Here is a 27,896-nt window from a genome sequence, read left to right as displayed (position 1 = left end):
TACATTTTTAATTTTCACATCTGCCATAAAACACACATTGAAGTTAAAATGCATTAATTGTCCCCTAATAAAAACAATTCATTATTTTCTGAAAATAATGGGCATAATATGTATGGCTCTTCTGACAAATTAATGGGATGGGGACCTATAGTCTTGTTTCCTTCTATAGCTAACAATACTTTCTTGTGTGGGGGAAGAGTTGCAGGGCAAATGTTAAAGGCTTAAACCTCTTCCCTCAACACTGTAAACCTGATTCAGTTCCCCCTCAATATAGTCATCAAAATATAATCAGGAAATCAAGTACAGTGGTGCCTCGCAAGACGAAAAAAATCCGTTCCACGAGTCTCTTCGTCTAGTGGTTTTTTCGTCTTGCGAAGCAACCCTATTAGCGGTTTAGCGGATTAGCGCTATTAGCGGTTTAGCGGCTATTAGCAGCTATTAAAGGCTTAAGGGATTAGCTGATTAGCTGCTAAAAGGCTATTAGCAGCTTAGTGCCTTAGAAAAAGGGGGTGGGAAGCGAAAAAAAATCTCAAGAATCGCAAGACATTTTCGTCTTGCGAAGCAAGCCCATAGAGAAATTCGACCTGCGAAGCGCATTGAAAAACGGAAAACCCTTTCGTCTAGCGGGTTTTCCGTCTTGCGAGGCATTCGTCTTGCGGGGCACCACTGTAGTGGATTTCCCTTTTCATATTTAGTTTTACCCTTAAGAGTGATTGGGTAATGCTGCGTAAAAGCCAACCATCATGGAATGACGTTCATTCTTTCCATGTGAAATATCTTCCAGAGGAAATAAAGAAGGGTTGTCATTTGTAATTTTGGTTTCCATAAAACATATTGGGTCCATGAACATTTTTCGTGGAAGGTTTTTCTCTGGAATAATGCAGAAAACACAAACCCTATCAATATAAATTTCAGGAAAGACAAATGTGTTTCAGTGGTTCATTGAAAACATTCTCGGTTTTCTATCAAGCTAAAGTCTTTGGGATTAGGAAGCAGAAATCAGTAAAAAATGAAGAAATTGTTTCAGTGTTTGCAGTAAAAATAGTAGCATTCTTTTGTGTTCTTTGTTGCTGTTTTCAAAACAATAACACGTCGACAGCTTAGCTGGCTTTACCTTGTCCTTGGGTGAATTAATTTTCCCAGAATGTTATGCCATTATGTATAAGAGCCTAGAAACAAGTATCAACACCAGAATGGTCTTTGCATAATCAATATGTAGCAGAATCACCTGGAATAAGCAAAAGGGTCATATCAGTTTATTGGCTCCATGACTGATGGCTCCTTGTAAGGAAAGGAGATGTATTTCTGGTCTATAATTGTAATCAAACCACCACAGCACTTGTGTTACTTTTGTGTTTATGTTGAAGTCTTTTGAATTTCATGCCATCTCCATAATAAAACTGCTGTCGATCTAAGCTGTGTGCATCAATTCTGACTGTGTGGGGCTCCTTTCATGCAACTTGCTTAAAGGCTCGTTCTTGTGTTGCCACCCTCCAAACGTCTCATGGAAAAGGCACGTGAAGAAGGGCCTCAGAGGATGATCTCAGAGCCCAGGTAAGTTCAAATGCAGAGAGGCAGTATACCTCAGTACCTTAAGGTATTGCGGTTCTGAGCAGTGTAAGGCTTTATAGGTCAAAACCAGCAGTTTGAATTGGGCCTGGAAACTAATTGGTAACCAGTGCAGTCAGACCAGGATGAGTGTAGTATGCTCAAAGCATCTTGCCCCGGTGAGGAACCTGGCTGCTGAATTCTGCACTAACTGAAGTTTCCAAACCATCTTCAGAGGGAGCCCTACGTATAACACATTGCGATAATCAACACTTTGCAATGTGAGCACCTCCTGTTTCTCCCAGTGACAAACTTGAGTATATGGGTCCACACTTGTGGCATCGCTGACTTCACAATGGGTGTTGCAACCTGACGAAGGAAGACCACAGGAATGTCGAAGGAAGGAAGGAAGGAAGGAAGGAAGGAAGGAAGGAAGGAAGGAAGGATGTGCCTGGTTGAGAATCATTCTCAAGGGAGCTGCCTCAGCAGCTCTCGCTGAGCTTCAGATAGCCTCCTCTATTCCCATCATGTTCAAAGAAGAAGAAATCACTTGTTAATTTATATGAAGTTAAAAGCAATGCCTTTAGGAAACTCCAGCACTGTAAACTGCAGGCTCCTATGGGATAATTATTCTAGAAGAAATTTGATGAGATAGTGATCTGACATGGTCAACTCTTCCTGTCTCTGTTTAAAGGGAAAGGGGACCCCTCACTGTTAGGTCCAGTCGCAGACAACTCTAGGGTTGCGGCACTCATCTCTCTTTACTGGCCAAGGTAACTGGCGTACAGCTTCCAGGACATGTGGCCAGCATGACTAAGCAGCTTCTGGCAAACCAGAGCAGCGCACGGAAACTCCGTTTACTTTCCCGCCGGAGCGGTACCTATTTATCTACTTGCACTTTGACGTTCTTTCAAACTGCTAGGTTGGCAGGAGCTGGGACCGGGCAACAGGAGCTCACCCCACTGTGGGGATTTGAACCGGCGACCTTCTGATCAGCAAGCCCAAGAGGCTCAGTGGTTTAGACCACAGTGCCACGCACATCCCTTTACCTTTGTTTATTACCTCCCTATTCTACTCCTTGTGAAAAGTCTTTGATGGTTGCCTTTGGGGTGTGGTCTGGTGGCAAATGGCTAAAAGCATGTAGTGGCCAGTATGTGTCTTTGATGTAGGGCAGGGTGGCTCATAGCTGAGCCAGCATCTATAAAATATCTAGTTTTGGAGCATAGAAGTTCAGAAATTCAGCATAGACTGTTGGACCCAGTACTATGCATTGAAGGCTACCTGGGATTCGCTTTGACGCTTCTTCAGGGCATTTCATGGGCAGATTTAAGTGCTGCTTGGTAATGTTTATTTTACTTACTGTTCAGAATAAAAACTGTAATCTTCTCACCCACTTGCATTTGTATTGCTTCTGAATCTAATTTTAAAAGAACCATCATGCATTGGGCAAGACACAGAGTTAGAAAATTCCACTTACCAGTTTTACAAGTCGTCAGGACACTACGTTAGGTACATGAAGTGATGAAAATAATGGAAAAGGCCTCATGCCAGACATACCAAAGAGATTGATTCAGGCCAATTACCTGTGATCTCCAGCTGCCAAACCCAGCTCTCCAATGAGATAAAAAGGGGGAACGCATGAGCCTCCCAGAGGATCCTTTCAGCTTGGCTGTCCAGGAGTCTTGTCTCATCTCTCTCTGTTTCCCCTTCTTGCCCTGAGGAGAATTTTAGCACCTCTTCAGCTGTTATCCCAGGTAGCCGAACTAGCCTTAGCATGATTTCGGTCTCCTGGGGAGGTGGTGCAGGCTTTGGACGTGTCAGTGGTGGCTTTGGCAGCAGAAGCCTCTATGGCTTAGGAGGTGGTGGTGGCTACGGAGCTGGCGCCGGTGGCAACCATGAGGTTACCATCAACCCAAACCTCCTGGCGCCTCTTAACTTGGAGATTGACCCCACCATCCAGAAGGTGAGGAAGGAAGAGAAGGAGCAGATCAAGACACTCAACAACAACTTTGCCTCCTTCATTGATAAGGTAAGTTTCTCTCTGGATGCCATCCTAAAAACTTTACCCTATTTTAAATGAAGTTTCTTCCTGCTACTGTTTAAACAAGCTCTACTGACAATATAGGGCAGCTATTTCTTTCCCTGCTTACTATATCCTACCAACATTTCATTGCTAGAAATAGACACAGCCGTGTACAGTGGTAGTTCGGTTTTCAAAAGTCTCTGTTGACGAAAATTTTGGTTTTCGAACGCCGTAAACCCAGAAGTAAATACTTCAGTTTTTGAACATGTCTCGGAAGTCGAACATGCCATGCGGCTTCCGTATTGAGTTTTCCGTATTGATTGTTCGGTTTTCAAACATTTCAGAACTCAAACGGTCTTCCAGAATGTATTAAGTTTGAAAACCGAGGTACCACTGTATTTGTAGAGCATCCTTGCTCTCACATCATGGATCCTTTCCTGATGGTTAGTCAGAGATGGGGAAGAACTACAAATCCCATTATCCCTGGTTATGAACAATGGCAGCTGGGTATAATGGGAACCAAAGGCTCCACACACCTGCTGTGGTTGGATCCAGTTTCATTCTCCTGGTGTAGTGCATTGGCACATTATGCAAGATCAAATTCTCTAACACTGAAGGTCTGGTTCTTCAGCTAAAACGCATTGTGTCAATGGAATGTGTTTGGATAGCTTTGTGTACCTTGCATAGTGTTCAGCTTTTGCTTGTCTTGTGAGAAAGACCTAGAGATGATGAAATTTGAAAAAGGTGCTTCCAGTTCATAGCTCAAGCTCTTCAAATGTTGTACCCACTTATGCAATATGTGAGAGTAAATGAGAATTTAGCATGGGATTGCTAGGAAGAAATGAGCACATGAATAAAGATGGAGGTTGAAGTTGGAAGACCAGGTAGCCGTGCAAGATATCAGACTACACTGCTTGGTGCCTACTGGCAGCTGAGAGCCCAAAGTCACAATTGATCATGTATCAGAATCCACAGAAAATTCACCATACTTTTTTTTTAAGCAACCAATAGACACAATGTGTCAAAAGATAACACTTCCCAGTTTCATTCCTATATTTTTCCATTTATCCACCATCTGCAAAGCTCCTGGACATTCTGAATCATTTGATACTAACCACTCTTTGAGTTGCTATTAATACTAGCTCATTAGGTACAACCTGCCAGCTTCCTGTAACATTTTCTGTGTAAAGTATTTGCTGTGGCAATTTCTTGCAATCTATTTAAAAACAGAAGGGAAAGATGTCAGGATATTACCTCCTTTGACGGTGGTATAGCTTAGCATCCCGTATTCTGTTTTGTATGTACACGATGCCAACATTCAACATATTTTTGTCTTGGTGGGATACATTCAGGTCCGTTTCCTGGAGCAACAGAACCAAATGCTAGAGACCACAGGGAGCCTCTTGCAGGGGCAAAAGATCACCAGGAATAGCCTTGATCTTATATTTGAGTCATACATCAGTAATCTAAGAAGACGTCTGGATAGTCTTCTGGGACAGAGACCACAATTAAGCATGGAATTGAACATGCAGGACTTCAAGATAAGGTGGGTATTGTAAAATTATTAATATTATCATCATCATTGTTGCATGGTAGAGGGTTGGACTAGATGACCCTTGGGGTCCCTTCCACTTTTACAATTCTATCATAACTACAATTAATTAAACAAAAAAAAAACCAACCCAACTAGTTTAAAGCATCACAAAAGCAGATCCATTTAAAAGAAGACAATTCTATCATAACCACAATTAATTTATAAATCAACTACTGCACAATTGTCTCAAGGCAGTGTGCAGTTAAAAACAGCAAACTAAAAAACCCCAACTAGTTTAAAGCATCACAACAGCAGATCCATTTAAAAGAAGACAATACAAATTAGACAGTCAGGAGAAAGACCCATTTATCCAGTTAAGGAAGTCTGTTGTGTTAGTTTCTGTTTCCTTACTGTGCAGCTGCTTGCAGTCACAGGACTCTGTTTACAATCCACAGAGTCCAGATACTGTTGGAGTCTCATGGGAAAGGGAGACGGGATGTGACGTTACTGGTTTCCTGTTTCCTTTGTTCTGTTGTTTCCTTTGTTCAGTTGCTCTCTGCTTCTCATAGAGAGAGGATGTATATTTTCTTTGCTCTCTGCATAGCTTAGTAATAAAGCATAAAACTGTAGCTCATATCTATCTCATACTTCCGCTGTGGTGTTGTTTTAATGCTCTGCTGGGAGGGCTCGGAGGAAGATGAGCCTTATCAGCTTGGACGAACGGAGCTGAAATCCCAATATGTTGGAACACACTTGTTTCTGGAAAGTGCAGGTGGTGTCTTTCAAGAGGGAAGCTGTTCCACAACAGGGGCTGCCACACTGAAACCCCTGCTTCAAGTTACTTGCACATACTGCAGCAATCTGACTGAAGGCAAAATATTATAAAATAGACAAACGAAAAGGAATCTGTCAGTTGTCTCCTGAAGCAAAATCTCAGTCAGATGAAAATCTTTTTTATTTTTGGTCACATGTCAAAAGTCAGGCTGGCTAGGCATCTTCTGAGGGCCCAAACTCCAGCAGCCCCCACCCATGACAAAAGCCCCCGAACCTCCTCCTCCTCCTCTTCTTCAGCATTGCAACCTGCCAGCGTTCACCCACCTTTCTCTCTGGCCCAAACGGTGGTGGAGGTGCTGAGAGACAGAAGCAGTGGATGCCCCTGCCTACTTGCTCATTGGCTCTTTGCCTGGAAAGCAAGCGGGTGGCAGGGACCAATGGAAGGAAGAAGGAGCAGATGATGACAGATGGCGAGGAGGTAGATTCATGGAGAGAGGGAGCAGGGCATGGAGAGTGTTCTTACCAGGGCCAACTTAAGACCTTTAGAGGCCCTAAACACTGAAAAGATTATGGTGCCCACCATGTGCAATTCAAAATAAAAATAATACTAACCAGTACAATAATGTTTTAAACAAACAAAAAACATATGCTTATTGCAAACCATAAATCATAAAAGGAATTATAATCACTCTTAGCTTCAGCAAATATCAGTCTTCAAACAGGGATGTGCCTACTATTTTGCACATGGGTTCCATCCTTCTACTTTATTCTGGTGAAAGATCCAAAGATTAATGTGGCAGGTGACAGATGGTGATGGGAGGCTGTGAAATAGGTGGGAAGGTGTTTTCTTCCACTCATCCAGTGGTAATGAGTCACTCAATTTCCCCCTCCCTCCAACAGGAATGAAGAGGAGATCAACAAGCGCAGAGGTGCAGAAAATGATTTTGTGGTGCTCAAGAAGGTGAGTGGGTTTCCATGAGGCAAGAACCTTGACTGAACTACATAACTGGGAAACAGGGGCAAAGCAACTGCTTATATAAATTTCTGAAAGCCTGGGCCACTCCCAGCCAATGTGATTGGCTGTCTAAACTTCCAAGTTGCGAATCACAACTCAGAGTTCAAGGGCCAATGGCAGAGGCCCCAATCCTGAAACGTTCTGTGATTGGACATCCTGTATCGAATGAGAGCAAAGGATCTCAGAATCCTTAGTCCTCATTCAAGCTCAGGCAAACACAGACCACTGAATACATAACAGTAACTTCAGCACATTTGGCACAGAGTGATGGGGCCACCGCTTTAAACAAATGCATGCTTTAACCCTTGTACTTTTAGGGGAAACTTGTGGTTTCGTTTTGGCTCTCACATCTGCTGTGGTGTTCAGCCCTTTGATCTTTTTCTCTCTTTCCAGGATGTGGATGCTTCCTTTATGAACAAGGTTGAGCTGCAAGCCAAAGTGGATTCCCTGACTTATGAAATCAACTTCTTGAGAGCTTTATATGAAGAAGTAAGAACACCTTCTAGTCTTTTCAGGGAGAAAGAAAGAAGACTGTAGCAACATGAACCAAAACCAGCTCTGGTTGACATTTTGCATCTTCAAGCATTGGTTGCTACCAACAAGTTCACTCTCTAGGCCTCTACTCAGATGGCATCCTAACAGAGAGGAAACCAGCTCCTTGTGGCTTAATCCTACACTTCTCTGCTGAAGTCTAAATCAGGGATGGGAAATCTCTGGCGGTCCAGATATTGTTGGACTACAACTCCCATCACCCCTCACTATTGGCCATGCTAGCTGTGGCTGATGTCATCTGGAGTCTAGCATTATCTGAAAAGCCCAACCCTGATCCTAGAGGGAAGGAGCTGTGCATCAGAGTGAATGCAGAAATCACATGACTATACTAGCCTTTGAAGGAATTGCATGATTTGTCCAGCTAGCATGAATCTTCTTTTCATATACAGTGGAATCTTGGTTCTCAAACTTAATCTGTTCCGGGAGTCTGTTCAACTCTCAGAACTGTTCAAAAACCAAGGTGTGGCTTCCGATTGGCTGCAGGAGCTTCCAGCACTCAGGTGGAAGCCGCATTGCACATTCGCAAACCAGAACACTTACTTCCGGGTTTGCTGCGTTCAGGAGCCTGATTTGTTTGGGAGCCAAGCCATTTGGGAACCAAGGTACAGTGGTACCTCGGGTTACATACACTTCAGGTTACATACACTTCAGGTTACAGACTCTGCTCACCCAGAAATAGTACCTCGGGTTAAGAACTTTGCTTCAGGATGAGAACAGAAATCGTGCTCCGGCGGCACGGCGGCAGTGGGAGGCCCCATTAGCTAAAGTGGTGCTTCAGATTAAGAACAGTTTCATGTTAAGAATGGACCTCCGGAACGAATTAAATACGTAACCAGAGGTACCACTGTATTACTGGAAGGCCTTGAAACTAGATCACAAGGAATCAGTTCACACACTCTTGTGCTAACATGTGGATCAGGTCTGAATTCTGATTTTGCTTCCTTTTTAGAAAACATTCAAATTTTAAAAAGAACAAAAGTAATAATAATATACATCTCAATATAATAATGTTGCAAATATTATAATAAAAAGACACACTTATCAAATATTACAGTGGTGCCTCGCAAGACGAAAAGAATCCGTTCCGCGAGTCTCTTCGTCTTGCGGTTTTTTTCATCTTGCGAAGCAAGCCCATTAGCGGATTAGCGCTATTAGCGGTTTAGCGGCTATTAGTGGCTATTAAAGGCTTAAGGGATTAGCGGATTAGCTCCTAAAAGGCTATTAGCGGCTTAGATCAGCTGATAAGCGGCTTAGCGAACAGCTGTTAAGCGGCTTAGGGGCTTGGGAAAAAGGCTGGGAGGGGGGGGGGGGAACCCCAGGAATCACAAGACATTTTCGTCTTGCGAAGGAAGCGCATAGCAAATTCATTTTGCAAAGCACCTCCAAAACGGAAAACCCTTTCGTCTAGCGGGTTTTCCGTCTTGCGAGGCATTCGTCTTGCGGGGCACCACTGTATTTAAAGAAAAGCAATAAGCCATCAAGCAAAAGCCAGACAATTCCACCAACCTTCTTTCTATGAATGCAGTTTTTAAAAGTAGTGAATAGAAGGAAACCATAGGCTTTCAAAATACCCAGTATTTTGCTGGCTTTTATTATTTTGTATCACAGTGCTGGAGTACCAAATAGGCTGTGTAGGCATAGGCATATGGGCCCCAAGCCTTTTAGGGGCCCTGAGACAACAGATCAAAAAAACCTTGATAGAAAATTGAAATCAAGCTTTCTTGGTTCAATGCTATCCCAGTAGAGCATGAGCACAATGGGGGTGGGCTGCAATTTCAACTGCCATGAGGTCTCTACAGGGCTTAACCCGGCACTGCTAAATCAGTTTTGCCATTTCAGCAATTTTTACAACAGCATCTTTGCTGTTCTGCTAGAGAAGCTGTCCTAGAAGTATACCTCTTGCTCACTACTGAAATCTTGTTTCTTACTTAATATGTTGCTCAGATGCCATAATAAAATACAATCAGGACTGAAAGATGAATGGATAGACAAAATACAAAGTTAGGCCTGACATCGAACCAACCAAGCACCAAAGAAATCTTTTGAGGTGACTGCAACCTCAATTTTAACAAGAATAGGACTTTTTTTTTTCAAGCAGGGTTGCGGATTGTTCTAGGGCCGCTGTTCTCAACCAGTGGGTCGCCAGTGTCGGACTACAACTCCCATCATCCCTGAGCTCTGGCCTTGTTAGCTAGGGGTGATGGGAGTTCTAGTTCAACAACATCTGGGGATTCACAGGTTGAGAAAGGCTGTTTTAGGGTTTCACTTTTCCATCTAGTACAGTAGAGATGGGGGAACCCTCCAGACATTGCTAGACTACCACTCCCATAATCTCTGACCCGTGGGCATGCTGGCTAGGATGATGGCAGCTGGAGTCCAGCAACATCTGAAGAGCCAAAGGTTCCCCATCTCTGAAATAAGCTTCAGGCTGCAAAGTTTCCTTGCTCAGTGTGGACCAGTGCTTGAATGTGGTAGAGATGTGGGTGTCTTTCACCTTGGTAAGCCCTCTTTCTTCAACTTTTCCCCCATGTAGGAAATAGCCCAGTTGAAGGCCTACATTTCTGACACCTCTGTCATTCTCCAAATAGACAAGAACTGAAACCTGGACCTGAACAGCATCATTGCCGAGGACAAGGCTTAGCATGAAGACATTGCCAAAAGAAGAAGGGCTGAGGCAGCATTCTTGTATCAAAGCAGGGTGAGCAGTTCTCAAGTGTTGGGAAAATGGGTTTGAAAGGAGGAGCCAGGGCTCTAAAGCCATGTATCTAGAGTGGCCATGTATCTTACTTTTACAGAAGACAGTCCCTGTTTGAAGAGCTGTTGGAGGGTATTCCTGTACCTCAAGGCATCCTCTTTGAAAGGCTGTCTGATCATGAAAAGATAAAGAACCCTAAGAAAGGAAAACATGGAGGTCGTATCAGTTTATTGGCTTCATGACTGATGGCTCCTTGTAAGGAAAGGAGATGTATTTCTGGACTATAATTGTAATCAAACCACCACAGCACTTGTCTTACTTTTGTGTTTATGTTGAAGTCTTTCCAATATCATGCCACCTCCATAATAAAAATGCTGTCAATCTAAGCTGTGTGCATTGATTCTGACTGTGTGGGGCTCCTTTCATACAACTTGACTTTAGGTGGAATTTCATTTGCACAAGAGACCTTAATTGGTCTATGAGCTCACCAAAGTTCTGCTCTGCAGCTTCTTTGAAAAAGAAACATGAAGGCTAAACTCTGAACCGTTATGAACATAAGATAGTATTCAACCAACTTGGTCATGCTTATTAATTTCACTGGGTCTACTCTGAGTAAAACTTAGTTGAATACCATCCAAAGGAAGCTGCCTCTTACTAAGACCACTGGTCCATCTAACTCACTGGTTTTCAATGATGGGGTAGAACTCACTAGTGGGGCACAGCTTGATCCAAGATGAATTGCAAGAGGAGCACCAAGACCATGGAAATATATGGTCAGTGATGGGCCTTGGGGTCTCAAATTTCAACAGCAGCATGTGCAATGACAAAATTTTGTGCCCCTCTGCCTCTCACACTCCATTCTAAATCATAGTTGCAGCTCCATACCCAGGGAGACCAAACCAAATATGGGTCCCCAAATGCATGTTGGTCCTGAGTCTGAAAAGGCTGAAGATATCTGACCTAGCTCATTGGCTGGCAGCAGCTGTGCAGAGCTTCGGACAGGAGTCTTTCCCAGCCCCACTGGAAGATGCTGAGAATTGAACCTGGAATCTTCTGCGTGTAGAGCAGATCCTCTACTGCAGAGCTATGGCCCCCATGCTAACTGGAGTAGTGAACTTTGTTTATTCAAAAATGTTTTTGAGAATGCGTAGAATGCCCTTCCTTCGTCAGCACTGAAGAGGGATTTTCCTAAGGTCCATGGCAGCAAAAAAAATTTATTTCCCCACCGTGCCTGTTCTGATCACACTAATAATCATCACACATGCACACACCTATACCTGATGCAATTTTCAAAACTTGCACATGGAATGCAAATGTGCATTTAATGCTCCCTGCCATGCCTCCAGTTGAAGGTGCTTTGATATGCTCTGAGAAAACCGGCTGCAAAGAAATCTTTAAGAACAATGGAGCTCAAATTCTGATTCTACTGTTAGCTGCAGAAGACATAAAGTCAGTGGTGGACCTTGGGCTCTCAAATTTCAGTAGAGCCTTGTATAATGCCAAAATTTGGTGTACCCCCCACCTCTCACAATCCATAGTTGCAGTGCCCCTGAGGTTCTGTGCCCAGTGCAACCAAACTAATAAAGGTAAAGGGACCCCTGACCATTAGGTCCAGTAGCAAACGACTCTGGGGTTGCGGCGCTCATCTTGCATTATTGGCTGAGGGAGCTGGCATACAACTTCTGGGTCATGTGGCCAGCATGACTAAGCCACTTCTGGCGAACCAGAGCAGTGCACGGAAATGCCATTTACCTTCCCACTGGAGTGGTACCTATTTATCTACTTGCACTTTGATGTGCAACTGCTAGGTTGGCAGGAGCAGGGACTGAGCAACAGGAGCTCACCCCATCGTGGGGTTTGAACCGCCGACCTTCTGATTGGCAAGTCCTAGGCTCTGTGGTTTAACCCACAGCACCACCCACGTCCCAAACTGGTAGCGCTCCCCTAAATCTGCCCCTGATAAAGTGGGAAGGTTCAGTTGCAAGATCTGACCATGTCATTACACACGCCACTCAGACAGTAAGGATGAGCGAAATGTCAACGTCAATTTCTCTCTGTTTCTCATTTTTCTGATCTTAAGTTCAGGTCCCCGCATTTCCATATCAGTTTGCACCTCTTTTTTGGCACCATTCATCATAAATTTAAATGTTTGTGTTTCAGAATTTGTCTTTTCTACAAACCACAAAACTCGGGGCCTCTTCATACGTTCTTTTTTGTACATGTAGGATTCTTGTTAAAGTGTCCACCTAAAAGTGTGAAGGGTGAATATAAGAAATAGGCATTTGACAGCATGTGCACCATATGAGTATGCTCATCACAGAGTTAGGGTTGGCTGTGAGCAAATGGATGGTGGTGAACACAGTTTTGTTGCCAGCTGGAGCATTTAAAAGCCCTACCATGCCAGCTTACTTTCGGATTGTTAAGACTTCTCAGTCAAGAACATTGAGGGAGGCATATTACTCTGTCTCTTGCATTTTCATCTTGTGATGGCTGGTAACTAATAGCAAAGCAGGGATTCAGGATGGAGAAATAAACACTAAAATACTGATGAATTACGGTGCAGAAATGTGGCAAAACAAACGGAAAAAAGAGAAGCCGAAAAGTTAGCTGCCTTGGAGACATTTGGTCCAAAGGCAATTTACAGACATTTCCAATAAATAAATGAACGAATATGATGCCATCAGAATATGATGCCATCGCAATGTGAGTTTTCAGTGCCCTTTCCACTTCCTTGGCTGCTGTTTGCAGGGATGATCAGAATTTCAGCTTGATGGCATAGCAAGTGTTTGGCTCTATCAAAAATTGCATGGGACAGGAATGTGCAATGGGGTCTGTGTTCATGTGGGGCTGCCAACCCAGACATATAGTTCCAGCCACGCTTCCTTTGCTCAATGGGTCCAAGCAGTGCCATTTTTTTTTCTAGAAAAAGAGGTGCCAGAACTCTCCATGAATACCTCTCTTGTTCTCTTAGAATGACAATGGAGAGGTGCCAGTACCCACATGAGAGGTGCTGGAACTGAGTTCCTGTGAGTCCCCCCTGGAAAAAACCTGGACCCAGGGCAAATCAACAAGGAGCTCCAGAGTTACATTGGCATAATCTGAATTCAGATTTTGATCACATCTGTTCATCACCAGCTAAGCATTCTCATGGGCTTATGTATCAACATTTGCTTTTTCTCACCTGTAAAATGAATCAAGCGCCTCTTTCCTAACTCTGAATATGCTGAGGACATCAAAAGAGTCCTTTTCTCTTTTCATCATCACTATAAAAAGTGGAGGCCTTCAAGTCTAGTTTTTATGGAACTGGATTTCCCTGCCATTAAATTAGAAGTTACGGGAGACATGCTTTTAAGTATAGCTCAGATCTCTGCTCAGCAAAACGGGCAAGCATACTGGTTAACCAACACCCCAAGCTAATAAACGGGATGTAAATGGAGATTTGGGGCTGATGAGAGCTGCCCATCACGCAGATAAAAAGAGGAGAAAGTTCCAGTTCTGGTTTCAGAGTGAGGGTACCGCCTGTGGATAACTTCCTTGCCTGCTCCAGCACACAGAGACACAAGGCATCACCCTTCATTCCGCTGTCTGTCAGCTGCTATGTCTTGCCAGTCATTCTGTGCTAGTACTAGAGGGGGTGGTGCAGTCAGGAATTACAGCTCATCCTCAGCTGTGGTACCAAGGAACGTGAAACGCTACAGTGCCGTTAGCACCGTCTCATACAAAGGGGGCAGCAGTGTGGGCCCCCGAGGGCTAGGATTTGGTAGCAGAAGTCTTTCTGGTGTTGCGTCCTGCAGGCCCAGAATAGCTGTTGGAAGCTACCGCCCAGTGAGATATGGATATGGTCTGGGGGCTGCTGGTTTTGGACATGGCTATGGTACTTCCAGCTTTGGCTACAGAGTTGGCGGAGTCAGTGGGACTTGCTCACCAGGCATTGCGCCTGTCACGGTCAACCCTCACCTCCTCCAGCCTCTCCACCTGGACATTGACCCCAACATCCAAATGGTGAAACAACAGGAGAAAGAGCAGCTGAAGACCCTCAACAACAAATTCGCTTCATTCATTGACAAGGTGAGTCATCCGATGGCGGTCTCCACTCTAAACAACTCGTATAGATATTTCAGTGGATGGAGTTAAAGTTATTCGTTAACCAAAATCTTCAGCAAGAAAGCATGCGGTTGGTAGTATTCAACTAAGTATACACAATGAAATTAATGGACCTAACGTATTGATTTCAGCAGGTCTACTCTGAGGAAAACTTATTTTAATAATAATAATAATAATAATAATAATAATAATAATAATAATAATAATAATATATTATTTATACCCCCGCCTATCTGGCTGGGTTTCCCCAGCCACTCTGGGCGGCTTCCAACAAAATATTAAAATACAATAGTCCTTCATATATTAAAAGCTTCCCTAAACAGGGCTGCCTTCAGATGTCTCCTAAAAATGTGGTAGTTGTTTTTTCCTTTGACATCTGTTGGGAGGGTGTTCCACAGGGTGGGCGCCACTACCAAGAAGACCCTCTGCCTGGTTCCCTGTAACTTCGTTTCTCACAGTGAGGGAACCGCCAGAAGATCCTCAACGCCGGACCTCAGGGTCTGGGCTGAAAGATGGGGGTGGAGACGCTCCTTCAGGTATACTGGACCGAGGCCATTTAGGTCTCAGCGGCTGCTCCCAGTCACCAGTCTAGCTGCTGCATTCTGGATTAGTTATAGTTTCTGGGTCACCTTCAAAGGTAGCCCCACCTAGAGCGCATTGCAGTAGTCCAAACGGGAGATAACCAGAGCATGCATCTTTCTGGTGAGACAGTCTGAATCTGCAGGCAGATAGGGCCTCAGCCTGTGTACCAGATGGAGCCGGTAAACAGCAGCCCTGGACACAGAATTGACCTGTGCCTCCATGGACAGCTGTGAGTCCAAAATGACTCCCAGGCTGCACACCTGGTCCTTCAGGGGCACAGTTACCCCATTCAGGACCAGGGAGTCCTCTACTCCTGCCCGCCTCCTGTCCCCCCAAAACAGTACTTCTGTCTTGTCAGGATTCAACCTCAATCTGTTAGCCGCCATCCATCCTCCAACTGCCATCCATCCTTCAATACCATCCAGTCATGTCCCAATGGGGAGAAGAGAATGAAACCATGTTTTACAGCAGAAACATCTTGACATGGGAATATATGGGTAATTCATAATTCCCTAGTAAGGAGCCTTGCTGACTTGAAACACATTGGTTGTTACTTTTGGACTGATGGTTATTTTAAAACTCTCAAAGCGAGCCAGCTTAGCTAAGCGGTTCCACTGACCAATGCATTGCTTGGATCCCCCAATTGCTTCCAGCAGTTTGAGACCCACAGGCGCTGCCTGGCTTTTTTAAAAACAACAACCACAAAACAAAACACAACAACTCTCAAAGCACCCTTGGGAGGAAGAACATTAAGTGGCCTTATCCATCTAAATCAGGGATGTGGAACCCAACAGAGGCTACTGGACTTCAGCCCCCGTCAACAAGACCAATTGTCAAGGATGATGGGAGCTGTAGTCCAACAACACCTGGAGGGAGGGCCACAGGTTCCTGCTGTGTTGCCAGGGTCTCAGATAGAATTCTTTACCTACTTTGTTTACCTGAGGACGATCCTTTAAATTGATACATCAGGAATTGAGACTGGGACTTGCCACATACGAAACACTTGCTCTACTACAGAGCTTTCTGTTACTTTCTGTTGTGCTACAGTCTCTCTTCCTCTACTTTCTGTAGTTTTGGGGTATGGCCCTCTTGGTCTTCTCTGAGACCAACTCCACGTTGGTGCTTCTAGGGAGGTGGGTTAGCATGTGGCAGCAGTTCTGCCCAATTGCCTTAGGGTGCAAGTGGTTGTTTAAGGTTAAACCTAAGCAATTAACACCTGTATTCCCAGTGACCATGGTTCTAGGGGGTTCCTTGAGCCACCCTCTAAAGGGTGTAATGCAACCTTAGCATAAAGCTATGGCATTTTCACAAGAGTAGAGATGTGAGGAACTTGAACTTTGAGTCTTCAGCACGCAAAGTAGTAGAATGGGTTCTACTACTTAATGCCAAACAAATTCAACTCCCATTTTCAGAATACTGGATTTCTGTACACACTGGCCAAAATATTAGATCCTACAGCACTGGAAGAAAGCTGGAAATCTCTCACCCAAACTGACACATTTGAAGGACACATTCCAGTATTCTGTACAACTTTGTCCCATGGGTAGACACAGAGCTTTCCCAAATGATTGGTGGGTAGGGAGTATTGTGAGAGGGGAAATGTTCTCATGCAACTATTGCTTTGGGCATGGAGGTCAGGAATGAGGGGAAGTAGTTTTACATATATATATATATATTGCAGCAATTCAATATGCCCAAGCAGTAGACTATAAACATAGTAAAGGTGGTGATAAAATGTCAGGCTAGGATCTCAAAGACCAGGGTCCAAATTCCCACTCAGCTATGATGCTATGATGCAGCATAGTTCTGGGCACCACAGTTTAAGGACATTGACAAACTGGAACACATCCAAGGGAGGGCAAGAAACATTTGGATGGGGCCTGGAGACCAAGTCCTATGAGGAAAAGCTGAAGGAGTTAGGTATGCTTAACTTAGAAAACAGATTGTGGCCACATCCATTCCATATATTTAGGGCACTATTATACCACTTTAACGGGATGCGGGTGGCACTGTGGGTTAAACCACAGAGCCTAGGACTTGCTGATCAGAAGGTCGGCGGTTCAAATCCCCGCAATGGGGTGAGCTCCCGTTGCTCGGTCCCTGCTCCTGCCAACCTAGCAGTTCGAAAGCACCTCAAAGTGCAAGTAGATAAATAGGTCCCACTCCGGCAGGAAGGTAAACGGCCTTTCTGTGCGCTGCTCTGGTTCACCAGAAGTGGCTTAGTCATGCTGGCCACATGACCCAGAAGCTGTACACCGGCTCCCTCGGCCAATAAAGCGAGATGAGCGCCGCAACCCCAGAGTCGGTCACGACTGGACCTGATGGTCAGCAGTCCCTTTACCTTTATACCACTTTAACAGTCATGGCTTCCTCTAAAAATGTCCGTTACAAGTACTGAGAGTTGTTAGGAGAATCCTATTCCCCTTCACATTTCCCAGAGTTCCCTGGCAAGAGGGATTTATTCTTAAACTACTCTAGCAGCACCTCAACACACCAAACCACAGTAGGTTATTTGAGATGTGGCTGCAAAGCCAAGTTTGAGTAGGTAGGGCCTGAGTCTTCCATATCCTCCACTATCCTGTCTCCATGCTGGAGGAAGATATAACTATGGTGGCAGGAAGGAGAAGGGCTGTTGAAATAGGACACATGCAGATAAATACACAGGGTTTTGTCTACTTTCATCATAACAACAGTTGTTTTGTGGGCGGGGGGGAGCTAGGTCCGCTTCTTGGAGCAACAAAACAAGGTGCTGGAGACAAAATGGAGCTTACTGCAAGAGCAGAAACGAGTTAGGAGCAACATAGAGCCCTTGTTTGATGGGTTTATCAATAACCTGAAGAGGCACCTGGAGGGTCTCGCATGCGACCGAAGTAAGCTGGAGACTGACCTGACCAACTCAAGAGATGTACTGGAGGATTACAGGAGAAAGTAAGTGGCATATATTTATCTGTGACACAGCATGTTTTCTGAAGTTGCATAAGCTTCATTTGAAGAAGAAAAAGCATTTTTGTGGGGTATTCTACTACACACGAACACCATACAAACAGGCCCTTAATATATGCAGCTCTTCAAAAGTTTAGTGACACATAGCAGATTGAAATAAATTAAATCTCTTTATTGCCACTCTGAGTCAACACAGATTTTGCTTATGCAAAGTTTGAAGATGTTGTTTCTGTGAAGTATTCCCTCAGAAGGAGCCATTTTCAAGGCCTCTGATAAGCCCCACTTGCCGCTGTTTCAGCATGCATAGTTGATTGATCCGTATGCACTGAGGCGAAACACACTAAGCTATCCTGCAAAGACTTCACCCTTCCCTCCAGAACTTCATTCTGCAAAGACTTGTGATGTTCTGCATTCGATGCACAACACAAGGCTTATGCAGTGCAGCATAGATATCTGTTGGGTCTGCATATTTTAGTTCCAGGGTGTAGTCTGAAGGTTCATGAGTCTGAGTAGGTCTGAAGACCTGTCTGGGTGACCACCTGGAAACCACATCGCTGCTTCCTTGGGTTCTCATGATGGAAGGAAAGCAGGATAATAAGAAAACTAAATACATAAGTGTGATTGATCCCTCTCCCTGGCTCCTGTGTGCTGATAAGAGGTTCAGGAGCCCATTCCCCACTTTCATGGCTTATCCTCTTCCTGTCTTTACTACAGGGATAGCTTGACCCGAGAACCAGTGGTCCTCCATGAGCTGTTGCACTCCAGCATGAACGATGGTCAGGGATGATGGGAGCTGTGGTCCAACTACTTCTGGAGGGCCATAGGTTCTTCCCCCCAGACCTAAAAAGGATCCATATTCCCATGCTAGGTTAAAGAACTTGACCCTTAGCCAAAGCTACATTCCCAGTCTAGTACAAGAAATTAGATGATAGCTCTGCCAAAGAACATAGCACTGGTACATCTTGATTTATTGAACTTTGCAGAAATTGTGTTCTTTTATAAGTTGAAGGACTGGAAGAGCTGCTGCTGCTGTTGCTGCTGGGTTGGAGACGAGGCTGCAGGAATCTGTACCCGTCGCACAGTGACTCCTGCTGCACCTTACAAGGACACTAGTGCAGCTACAGGCAGCCTACCCACTTAATAGACTACAGTAGAATGTAAACATAATTATATGCACTGGGAAACAACAACAAAAACGTGTGACTTTATTGTGATATTCACTTTGTGTTGCAGTGGTCCAAACCCCCAATATTTCCAAATGATGCCTGTATTTCTTTGAACTATAAGAAAAACCTATTTGCTGTGCTGTTCAAATGTCACAGACTTTTTACAATGTAAGAATAGGGCCAGTTTTGGAATGTTGCTATTTTGCAGTATGAATCAATCGTGCGCCAGCAAATTCAAGTTGCACAAATAAGGTGGATTTGGTCTCCTGGCCAACAGATCTGCTTCACACATAATATGTAGTAAGGAAACTGATGGGAAAATGCATTGGGAAAGGTGGGATAAAGACGATGTTGAGTGACGTCATATACCCTCAGTGCAAACAACTCAGAATGAACGTAAATGCGTAGTGGGAATCATATAAGCTCTGCACAATCTTGTGCAATCAGATCAGGATGAGTGCCCCATGCATGTTGCCTTGTCCAGAATTGATCCACTTTCTCACCAGGTATGAAGAGGAGTGCAACGGACGAACCCGTGCTGAGAATGAATTTGTAACACTTAAAAAGGTACGTGATGCACAGCTTGATTGAAATGAGCATGGGGGCGGAGGAAGCTGCCTTGTACCAAGTCAAACCATTGGCCCATGTCATCTACACTGACTGGCAACAGCTGTGCTTGGGTTTCAGGCAGAGGACATTTCCAACTCCACCTGGAGATCATGCCGTGGATTGGACTTGGGACCTTCTGAAGATGCTCTAGCACTGTGCTATGGCCATTCTCTTTCTGGTGTTGGATATAAAGAATGTCCATTTACTAGTTGTTTATCTAAAAGCAGAGAGGTGACTGGAGGTCCTCTTTCCAAGTTTCAGCATTGTAAAGATTGGTTTGCAGCCTTTTGAGAAAAATATGTCAGGCACAGCCAGTGATTTTTCCCCCTGGGGGGACGCAGGAGTACGTATACCCCTAAACACTTTGTGAATCTAAGTTTGGACTCATTGAGGGGCAGTATTTCAATATGGGTAGGAAAATGAGAGTACCCCTAAACAATTTTTTAAAGAAAAAAAGCAGTGGGCGCAGCCATGTTGGGATGCTTTGTGAGGTGACTTCCTCGGTCTGTCTAATGGTAGGACCAGTCCTGGAGTACAGCAGAGGGGGGAGCAGAATTGCATGTTGAGTATAAAGGTAAAGGTAAAGGGACCCCTGACCATTAGGTCCAGTCGCGGCCGACTCTGGGGTTGCAGCGCTCATCTCGCTTTATTGGCCGAGGGAGCCGGCGTACAGCTTCCGGGTCATGTGGCCAGCATGACTAAGCCGCTTCTGGCGAACTAGAGCAGCGCACAGAAACGCCGTTTACCTTCCCACTGGAGTGGTACCTATTTATCTACTTGCACTTTGATGTGCTTTCAAACTGCTAGGTTGGCAGGAGCTGGGACCAAGCAATGGGAGCTCACCCCGTCGTGGGGATTTGAACCGCTGACCTTCTGATCAGCAGGTCCTAGGCTCTGTGATTTAACCCACAGCGCCACCCATGTCCCTCATTTTGAGTATACAGACAGGCAAATAGATTGGAGAATAAGATGGTAAGTGCAGGTAATGGGGAAGTATCTAAAGAGGTACACAGTCAAGAATCTAGCTGCTGCCCAGGTTAAAAAGCAAAACAAAACAGGCTTCACCTGTGATGATTCATAGCCATAAGGAACCAATGAGGTCTTGAAGCCATGTTGAGACATGGAAGGATAGTACAATTCTAGCCCTCTCCAGACAGAAGATGATACTCGAGGGCTGAGCCAAAACTTCTTCTTTCCTGAGCATGAAGAGCGAGATGGTTCTTCCCCAAGGAGCCAACCAGATTAGCAGGTGTATCTGACTTCAGCACTGGTGAAAGGAGACTGAATTGCATTAAATGGTCTGATTCAACAAGGGTCTTTTCACTAGTGAGAACTGAGCATGCTCAGTGGCCATGGGATGTTGATTGGGTATTGAAGGGGGAAAATGGAATGGAGTGGCTGAAATCCTAAACAGCAACCACTCTACACTGTCAGAAGTCCCACTTGTATCTTCTTCAAACAGGCTTCCTGCTCTGCTGCATGAAATACTGGGTATGGGTGGGCCATTATCAAAGTACTCTACCAATGGCCCACTGTTGTGTTCTGGGAAATTGTAGTTTAAAAATACCCTGTCTTACCATATGTTTAACTGGTCCCTAGGATGTTGACTGCATATACATGAACAAGGCTGACCTGGGAGCAAAAGTGGAAAGCTTAATTGAGGAGATCAACTTTCTGAGATGCTTGTACGAGGCGGTAATGACATTTCCTAATCTGCAATACACATTGTAGCCCACTTTTTATTGATGAAATGGGGAAAGTCTATATTCCTTTAAACAGCAACAGAAACAATGAGAATGTATGGTAATAAAAGAGGGAGAAAGTCTAAGGTTAGCCAGTATACAGAGGAATTTTGACATATGTCCGATGAGCCCATTTGATTTTTCAGAAGCACAACCAAACTTCGGGTATGTTAAGTCAATGCATAGTATTCAACCTTATGCAGCTGGAGCTGATCACACACACACACACACACACACACACACACACACACATCTATGATGAAAATTGGCAACCCATAGGCCAGATCCAGTCTGTCTTGTTTGAGACAGAAGTTTACTGGAGTCTCCCAGGCAAGCATGGAAGAAGTCCAAGATAGGCCAGTCAGGCCATAGACTGCCCATTGCAGTACCTGATTACAAGTTCAAACTTGATGCAGGCAAATTGACACCCAGAGCGCTTGGAATGTCTCCCTGGCATAAATCTGGAGCAAAGTGAAACCTTTAAGGGGTCTTGCTGTCTGGAGAGTTCCTCACGCTCCATCTCCTTAGGAAAAACTGACAGGCACTGCCTCCTCCATTGGGGCTGGGAAATTTCCTTATGCCCCTGGATGTGGCGTGATAGTGGAGGGGTGGCTCCAAAACTGCAGGACATTCTGTGGGCAAATAATGTGAGTCAGAAGAGCGAGAGGGTTACCTCCTCAAGCAGAGAGGATGGAGGCATCACCAGACCTAAGTTCCCCTACTGCAAGGGGTCTCTGGTGTGAAGCTTTATCTGGTCTCTGATCACTTCATTACATTTTAATTCAGGTGTGCTGAAGGTTTTTTTAGTGTTCTTCTCCCCCCACCAACCCCCTTTCTTATGCAGCCCTGTGCCTTGCTGTGTATTCCACATCAGTCTGGGTGTATTCCCCAATGGCAAAGAATCTCTTTAATAATTCCTGGAGCCTTTCAGGAAGTAAAGAGTGGCTAACCATTTTTGGGCCCAAGAATTCACCCATGGGCAAACTTGAGGCAAGATGGGGACATGCCAGCAGTTGGTGAGGACAAAAGGGGGTGTACCCATCACACACTCACATGTATTTTCTTGCATGCACACACACACGATACACACAGGCAGAGACAAACATACACAAACACAGAAGCACTCAGCTTTCCTTCCTCAGCTGATTCATACAGAACAGCTGAGGAGGCAAGGCTGTCACTGCCCTCTCTGCTCATCAAATGTTTGATCTGAATCAAGGCTCTGGGCTCCACCCAGCCCAGCACTGTGTCTGCTTTAACACCCCTCCCCTTTTTGCTGCACCCAGCAAAAATGGTGGGATATTGGGGGTGGGTGGGTGCATCAAGCCGTTGACTTGGGAGTTAGTCACCCCTGACTTATTCCACCCCAATATATGCGGATCCCATACTGGTATGTCATGCAAATGAAATCCAAGATGGGACTGGTTTGTTCCAGTCCCCCAGGCCTAGCTTCTGAATAAGAGAGTGGCCCTTGAGAATGCAGAAAATGGTCATCTAATAATAACATACCCTCTAACATTTCTCCAAGGAAAACAGGAGCACCCTATTCAATATTAATAATAATAATGATGATGATGATTTTACTATTTATACTCCACCCATCTGACTGGATTGCCCCAGCCATTCTGGGCGGCTTCCAACATATATAAAAACATAACAAAACATTAACCATTTTATAAAAAACCTTCCCTATACAGGGCTGCCTTTAGATGACTTGGGGGTCGGATAACTCCATACTCTCCAACATTTATCCAATGAAAATAGGGACATCCTAAGGAAAAGTGGGACATTCTGGGATCAAATCAGAAAACAGGACAGCTTCTGTAAATCTGGGACTGTCCCAGGAAATTAGGGACACTTGGAGGGTCTGCAATAACAGGTGAAAGAGGAATCTCATACCTAGCTTCTTACAGGAACTCCAGGAACTCCATGCCTGCATCTCAGATACCTCTGTTATTGTGCAAATGGATAACAGCCGAGCCCTAGATTTGGATGACATCATCGCTGAGGTCAAAGCCCAGTATGAAGACATCGCAAATAGGAGCCGCTTTGAGGCAGAGTCATGGTACCAGTGCAAGGTGAGATTTAGATTTTTCTGGGAGGAAAGGATAGTTGATATTGTATATGTTAGCAGAGAAAGCTCACAACCCAAATCACCAGCAGCTCCTAGAGCATTGTTGAAACATTTTCTGTCTTGATGGCTAAGATAATGCCGTTCACAGGTACTATCAGATAGATGCTGATTGCATTGTTGATGTTTAAATACAAACTTTTTTAAAAAAAGAGATGATGTTTTAATAAAGCTTGGTGTCTTTTTTTTAAAAAAGGTGTATAGGAAGATTGGTGTGTTTAAAAATGAGATGCAATCTATGGCTAATTGTTGTCTACCATGAAAATTGCTGAAACTTCAGTGAACTTTAGTAAACCATGGATTATTAAGAGGGAAGAGTTGCTTGGATAATTATGAAGTCTGACTGCTCCAGAAGGTATTTCACAGGTCATGTTTTCTTTCTAAGTATGAAGAGATGAGGGCAACAGCTGGCAAGCACTGTGACAACCTACGTGACACAAAGAACGAGATCATGGAGTTGAACCGCGTGATACAGAGACTGAAGGCTGAAATTGACAGTGCCAAAGGGCAGGTAACTCTGGGCAACTTTTGTGTGGGTGTCTGCCACAATTATACCAGTTTGTGCCTGGAAGAAACTCCAGCACAGCGAGCTGAGGAAAAATATGAAGGCAGAGCAACCTCACCCTCCAATTCTTCATGCTATTTGTGGGCAGGAAAATGGAGGGGTGTGCTTTGCGGAATATTGTTGGCCTGGGATGTGATATTCGTTTCTCAATAAATAATCTTCGGGGAATTTTTTCAGCCAGCTCTTAATGCTGAAGAAACTCTATTGTTTGTTTATATTGATGAAAGCAAAGGGTGAAGGCGAGAGGACTGGAAGGAGTAGGAGCCATAGCGTCTATTAGCTAATAAGCAGGCACCGGACAGTTCCAGAGCTGCCTAACTTCAGCAAGGTTGCAGCTTCGCGTCCTTTCAGATCACGCATTTGGGACTATACTGACAGAAAGAAGAAATATAGTCAATTTTTTAAAAACCTAGCGAAAGCCTGATCAACTTTGGGTTAACTACCTCGAAACCTCCCACAGATATTTCACCTGAGCAGAATCCTCAGAATTGATTTCCAGTTTTGCTATAGGCAAGATTGCGGGGGGGGGGGGGTGTCTTCATGTTTCCTGCTATACAGTGTATAAATGAAGAGGAATCTGCCTATCGCAACAGAGTGTCTTGACTTGAATTGTGTAATTCTTGCAAAGATGATACAATAGCTGCCTCTCTGGGGTCTCCAGAACTCACATACTTCAATGTGAAGAGTTTTAGGTTCTAATATCAGTCACTCTCACTACAGGCCCTCTAGAGCAGGGATGGGGAACCTCAGGCCTGGGTAAAAGCTCAGGCAAAAGTAGCCCTCCAGCCTTCTCCATCTGGCCCTCAGGACTTTTCCCAGGCCACATCTGCTCCCTGACTATGCTTTGTATCCTGCTTAAGATTCTTTGGCCTGACTTGAACTTTTGGATGCCTGGATGGAGGATACAGAGGGGTGTGTGAATGTGCATAGAAACTACTGTACAGAGATAAAATTTACACTCCTTGTGTTAAGTTGTGGGTGAACATATCAGACGACACAGCGATTCTTCAAACAGCTCTTGTTTATTCACAGGCCAGAACTGAACTGAACTGAAGGGTTCAGTCAGCCTGCTTATATAGAGCTCCAGTACAACGTAACTGTAACAATTTTCTAAAACTATCTAATCACTGAACGTCACTTTCGATCCCTTATTTGCATAACTATCTACAGTATCCCCCTGCTGGCCCAGGGTGAGAACTTCAGTACATAACACCTTGCACAACCCTTTTTTGCCTCCATCCACCACTGTTTCCCAGAAGGGAATGTCGTCCTCAGGCTGGAAAAATCTCCTTTAGAACTTTAGCCCTAATGTCCAATTTATCCATGGTAGCTTACATTGTTCAGCCCAATTGATGAGAATGTGACAGGACTATGTCTCTGGGTTTTGCCTCTGCAGCGCAGCAAACTGGAGGCTGCCATTGCAGAAGCAGAAGATCGTGGAGAGATGGCTCTCAAAGATGCTAAGTGCAAGCTAACAGAGCTAGAAGATGCCCTGATGAAGGCCAAAGCAGACATGGCCCGACAGCTGCGGGAATACCAGGAGCTCATGAATGTCAAGCTGGCCCTGGATATTGAGATTGCCACCTACAGGAAGCTGTTGGAAGGAGAGGAAAGCAGGTGAGTTGATTGTTGGATCCAGAGATAGTCACATGTAGAATAGGTCTGCTGAAGTCACTGGGACTTTGGCTAGTCATTACAAACAAGTCCCATAGATTTCCTAAAATCTATGCCAGGGATGTGGGTGGCACTGTGGCTTAAACCACAGAGCCTAGGACTTGCCGATCAGAAGGTCAGTGGTTCGAATCCCCATGAAGGAGTGAGCTCCCGTTGCTCGGTCCCTGCTCCTGTCAACCTAGAAGTTTGAAAGCATGTCAAAGTGCAAGTAGATAAATAGGTACCACTCTGGCGGGAAGGTAAACGTTTCTGTGTGCTGCTCTGGTTTGCCATGCTGGCCACATGACCTGGAAGCTGTAGGCTGGCTCCCTCGGCCAATAAAGCGAGATGAGTGCCGCAACCACAGAGTTGGCCATGACTGGACTTAATGGTTAGGGGTCCCTTTACCTTTTTATGCCAGACTAGCCAACATGGTGTCCTCCGGATGTTGCTGGGCTCCAACATCCACCAGCCCCAGGAAGCCTGGCCAATGATCAGGGATGATGGGAAACTGTAATCCAGCAACAACTGGAGAACCCCATGTTGGCTACCTCTGATCTTATCTCAGCATGACCCAACCCTTGAGGGCCACCACTTGGGAACTGATTTCAACTGCAACTGATTTCAACTGGTGAGCCACATGAACCAAGACAAGGGGGGATCACTGCAGTTCAGAATTCAGCATCCATGATACAATGAAAATATGAGACTTTCCCATTCTCTCTGAACAGGTTGTGTGGTGAAGGGGTCTGCCCCGTGAATATTTGTAAGTCGTACTTTGCTTTCTATATTTTCACCATTGCTATGGATCTTCTGTGAGTTTTGAACTAATGAAACCTGTGTTGTGTTTCCTTGTTATCGCTGCAGCAGTGTGTCGAACCCAGGGAGGAGCTGCGTATGATTCTGATCCTTGTATCGGAGGAGGATATGCTTCGAGCAGCAGGACCATAGTCCGAGGTGGAGGGATTGTTGGAAGAGGCATCATGGCTGGTGGCAGTGAGCTGGGTGCCCCTTGCCTATCAGTTGGGGCGCACAGTGCGGGGAGTGCAAAAAGCTCTAATGTCAAATTTGTGTCCACTTCCACTTCTTTTAGAACAAAATATTAAAACGAAAACAAAAAGGAGCATTCTGAAAGGGGAACTCGGTGCTTCAGCGGGGACACCTAAGCCTTCTAGAAGAGCATTTAGGGCTACTCTGCATACTCCTTTCTTTAGCCAGGTATGCACACCTGGTAGGGATGGGTGAGACATTCGTTCACATTAAAATGCAAACCTACCTAATTCACAGTTCTTGAAGCAACATGTGAATCAAAACACAGATGTCCTTAAAATTTGCACTTCTCCGAGTCTTGATATGTTGTTCTCCAACACAAATGACACCCCAAAGCATGCAACAAAGCATGTGTTATAGGAAAGTGCACACAAAACTTCATTCCTTGGGGTTATATATTAGGTGAAATGCAGATGAAAATGCACCTTAATTTTCAGGTGGTCTTTTTTGTTTTTTTTTAAGGGTTGTAGACTGATGTAGAAATGGGAAGAATTGAACTTTGGGTGTGGGGCGGGCGGGGTAGAGCACCTGAGACCAATTAAAACTATTCCATCCCAGTCACCTAGTTCAAAATATATGTGGACTGTGTCAAATATGCACAGTGCATGCTAGTATTATGCACTCAGCTTTTGTGGGGTTTTTTTGCCTTCCAGCAGGGAAGCACATCTTTTCCCCCTACTGCTCACAAGATCCCAACTGACAGTAAAAGGCAGAACACACCCACCCAAAACTTCTTTGCTGACTTGGTCCTGGTGGGCAAGCTGTTTTCCACCATTACCAATCAGCTAAAAAAAAAAAGCAAAGAAAAAAGCTTTTGATAAGCTTGTGGGGAACTCTGAGGTTCCTCGAGAGCAGAGTATGTAAACAATTGCTTTTTGCAATAAGCAGGGATTTGATTATGTGGGGATCTCTTGGATAGATGAATTCTAAGTGGTGGCTAACTCCTTCAGACCATTTCATGCACTCCAATGGGGCAACTACACACATGCAAAAACTGTCGTTTTTCAGCTTACCACAGCTAGCTGCACTGATTTGCAGTTGCATTCCTTTATTCAGTGTACAAGTAGAGGTGGGGACAGTGCTGATTATTCCTCCTGCTGTCCCCGTGGTTTGCGTTTCTCTTGGATTAATTTCTGTATTTTCCAATAAACCTATACAGCAGCACATGACCTACAGTGTGGTGGTATCTTAGCTTTATGAAAAAATGCAA

At 44.6% G+C, this 27,896-nt stretch overlaps 1 protein-coding gene across 1 annotated transcript; it reads left to right on the top strand.

Annotated features, from left to right (window-relative positions):
- Positions 1 to 1,504: 1,504 nt before the first annotated feature.
- On the top strand, positions 1,505 to 26,892 carry LOC310671267 (keratin, type II cytoskeletal cochleal-like; the record flags this gene model as incomplete). Its single annotated transcript, XM_083427012.1, has 15 exons — positions 1,505 to 1,554; positions 3,280 to 3,577; positions 4,924 to 5,117; positions 6,780 to 6,840; positions 7,288 to 7,383; positions 11,013 to 11,064; positions 13,734 to 14,209; positions 17,547 to 17,755; positions 19,443 to 19,503; positions 21,145 to 21,240; positions 23,201 to 23,365; positions 23,804 to 23,929; positions 25,380 to 25,600; positions 26,368 to 26,402; positions 26,504 to 26,892. 15 exons carry the CDS (start codon positions 1,505 to 1,507, stop codon positions 26,740 to 26,742), a joined length of 2,379 nt encoding a protein of 792 aa, XP_083283138.1. The 3' UTR covers positions 26,743 to 26,892.
- Positions 26,893 to 27,896: the final 1,004 nt, after the last annotated feature.

The sequence above is a fragment of the Podarcis tiliguerta genome (assembly GCF_965153285.1).
Source record: "Podarcis tiliguerta genome assembly, chromosome: 2".
Taxonomy (NCBI): Eukaryota; Metazoa; Chordata; class Lepidosauria; order Squamata; family Lacertidae; genus Podarcis; species Podarcis tiliguerta.
This window is presented reverse-complemented; position numbering and strand designations above follow the sequence as displayed.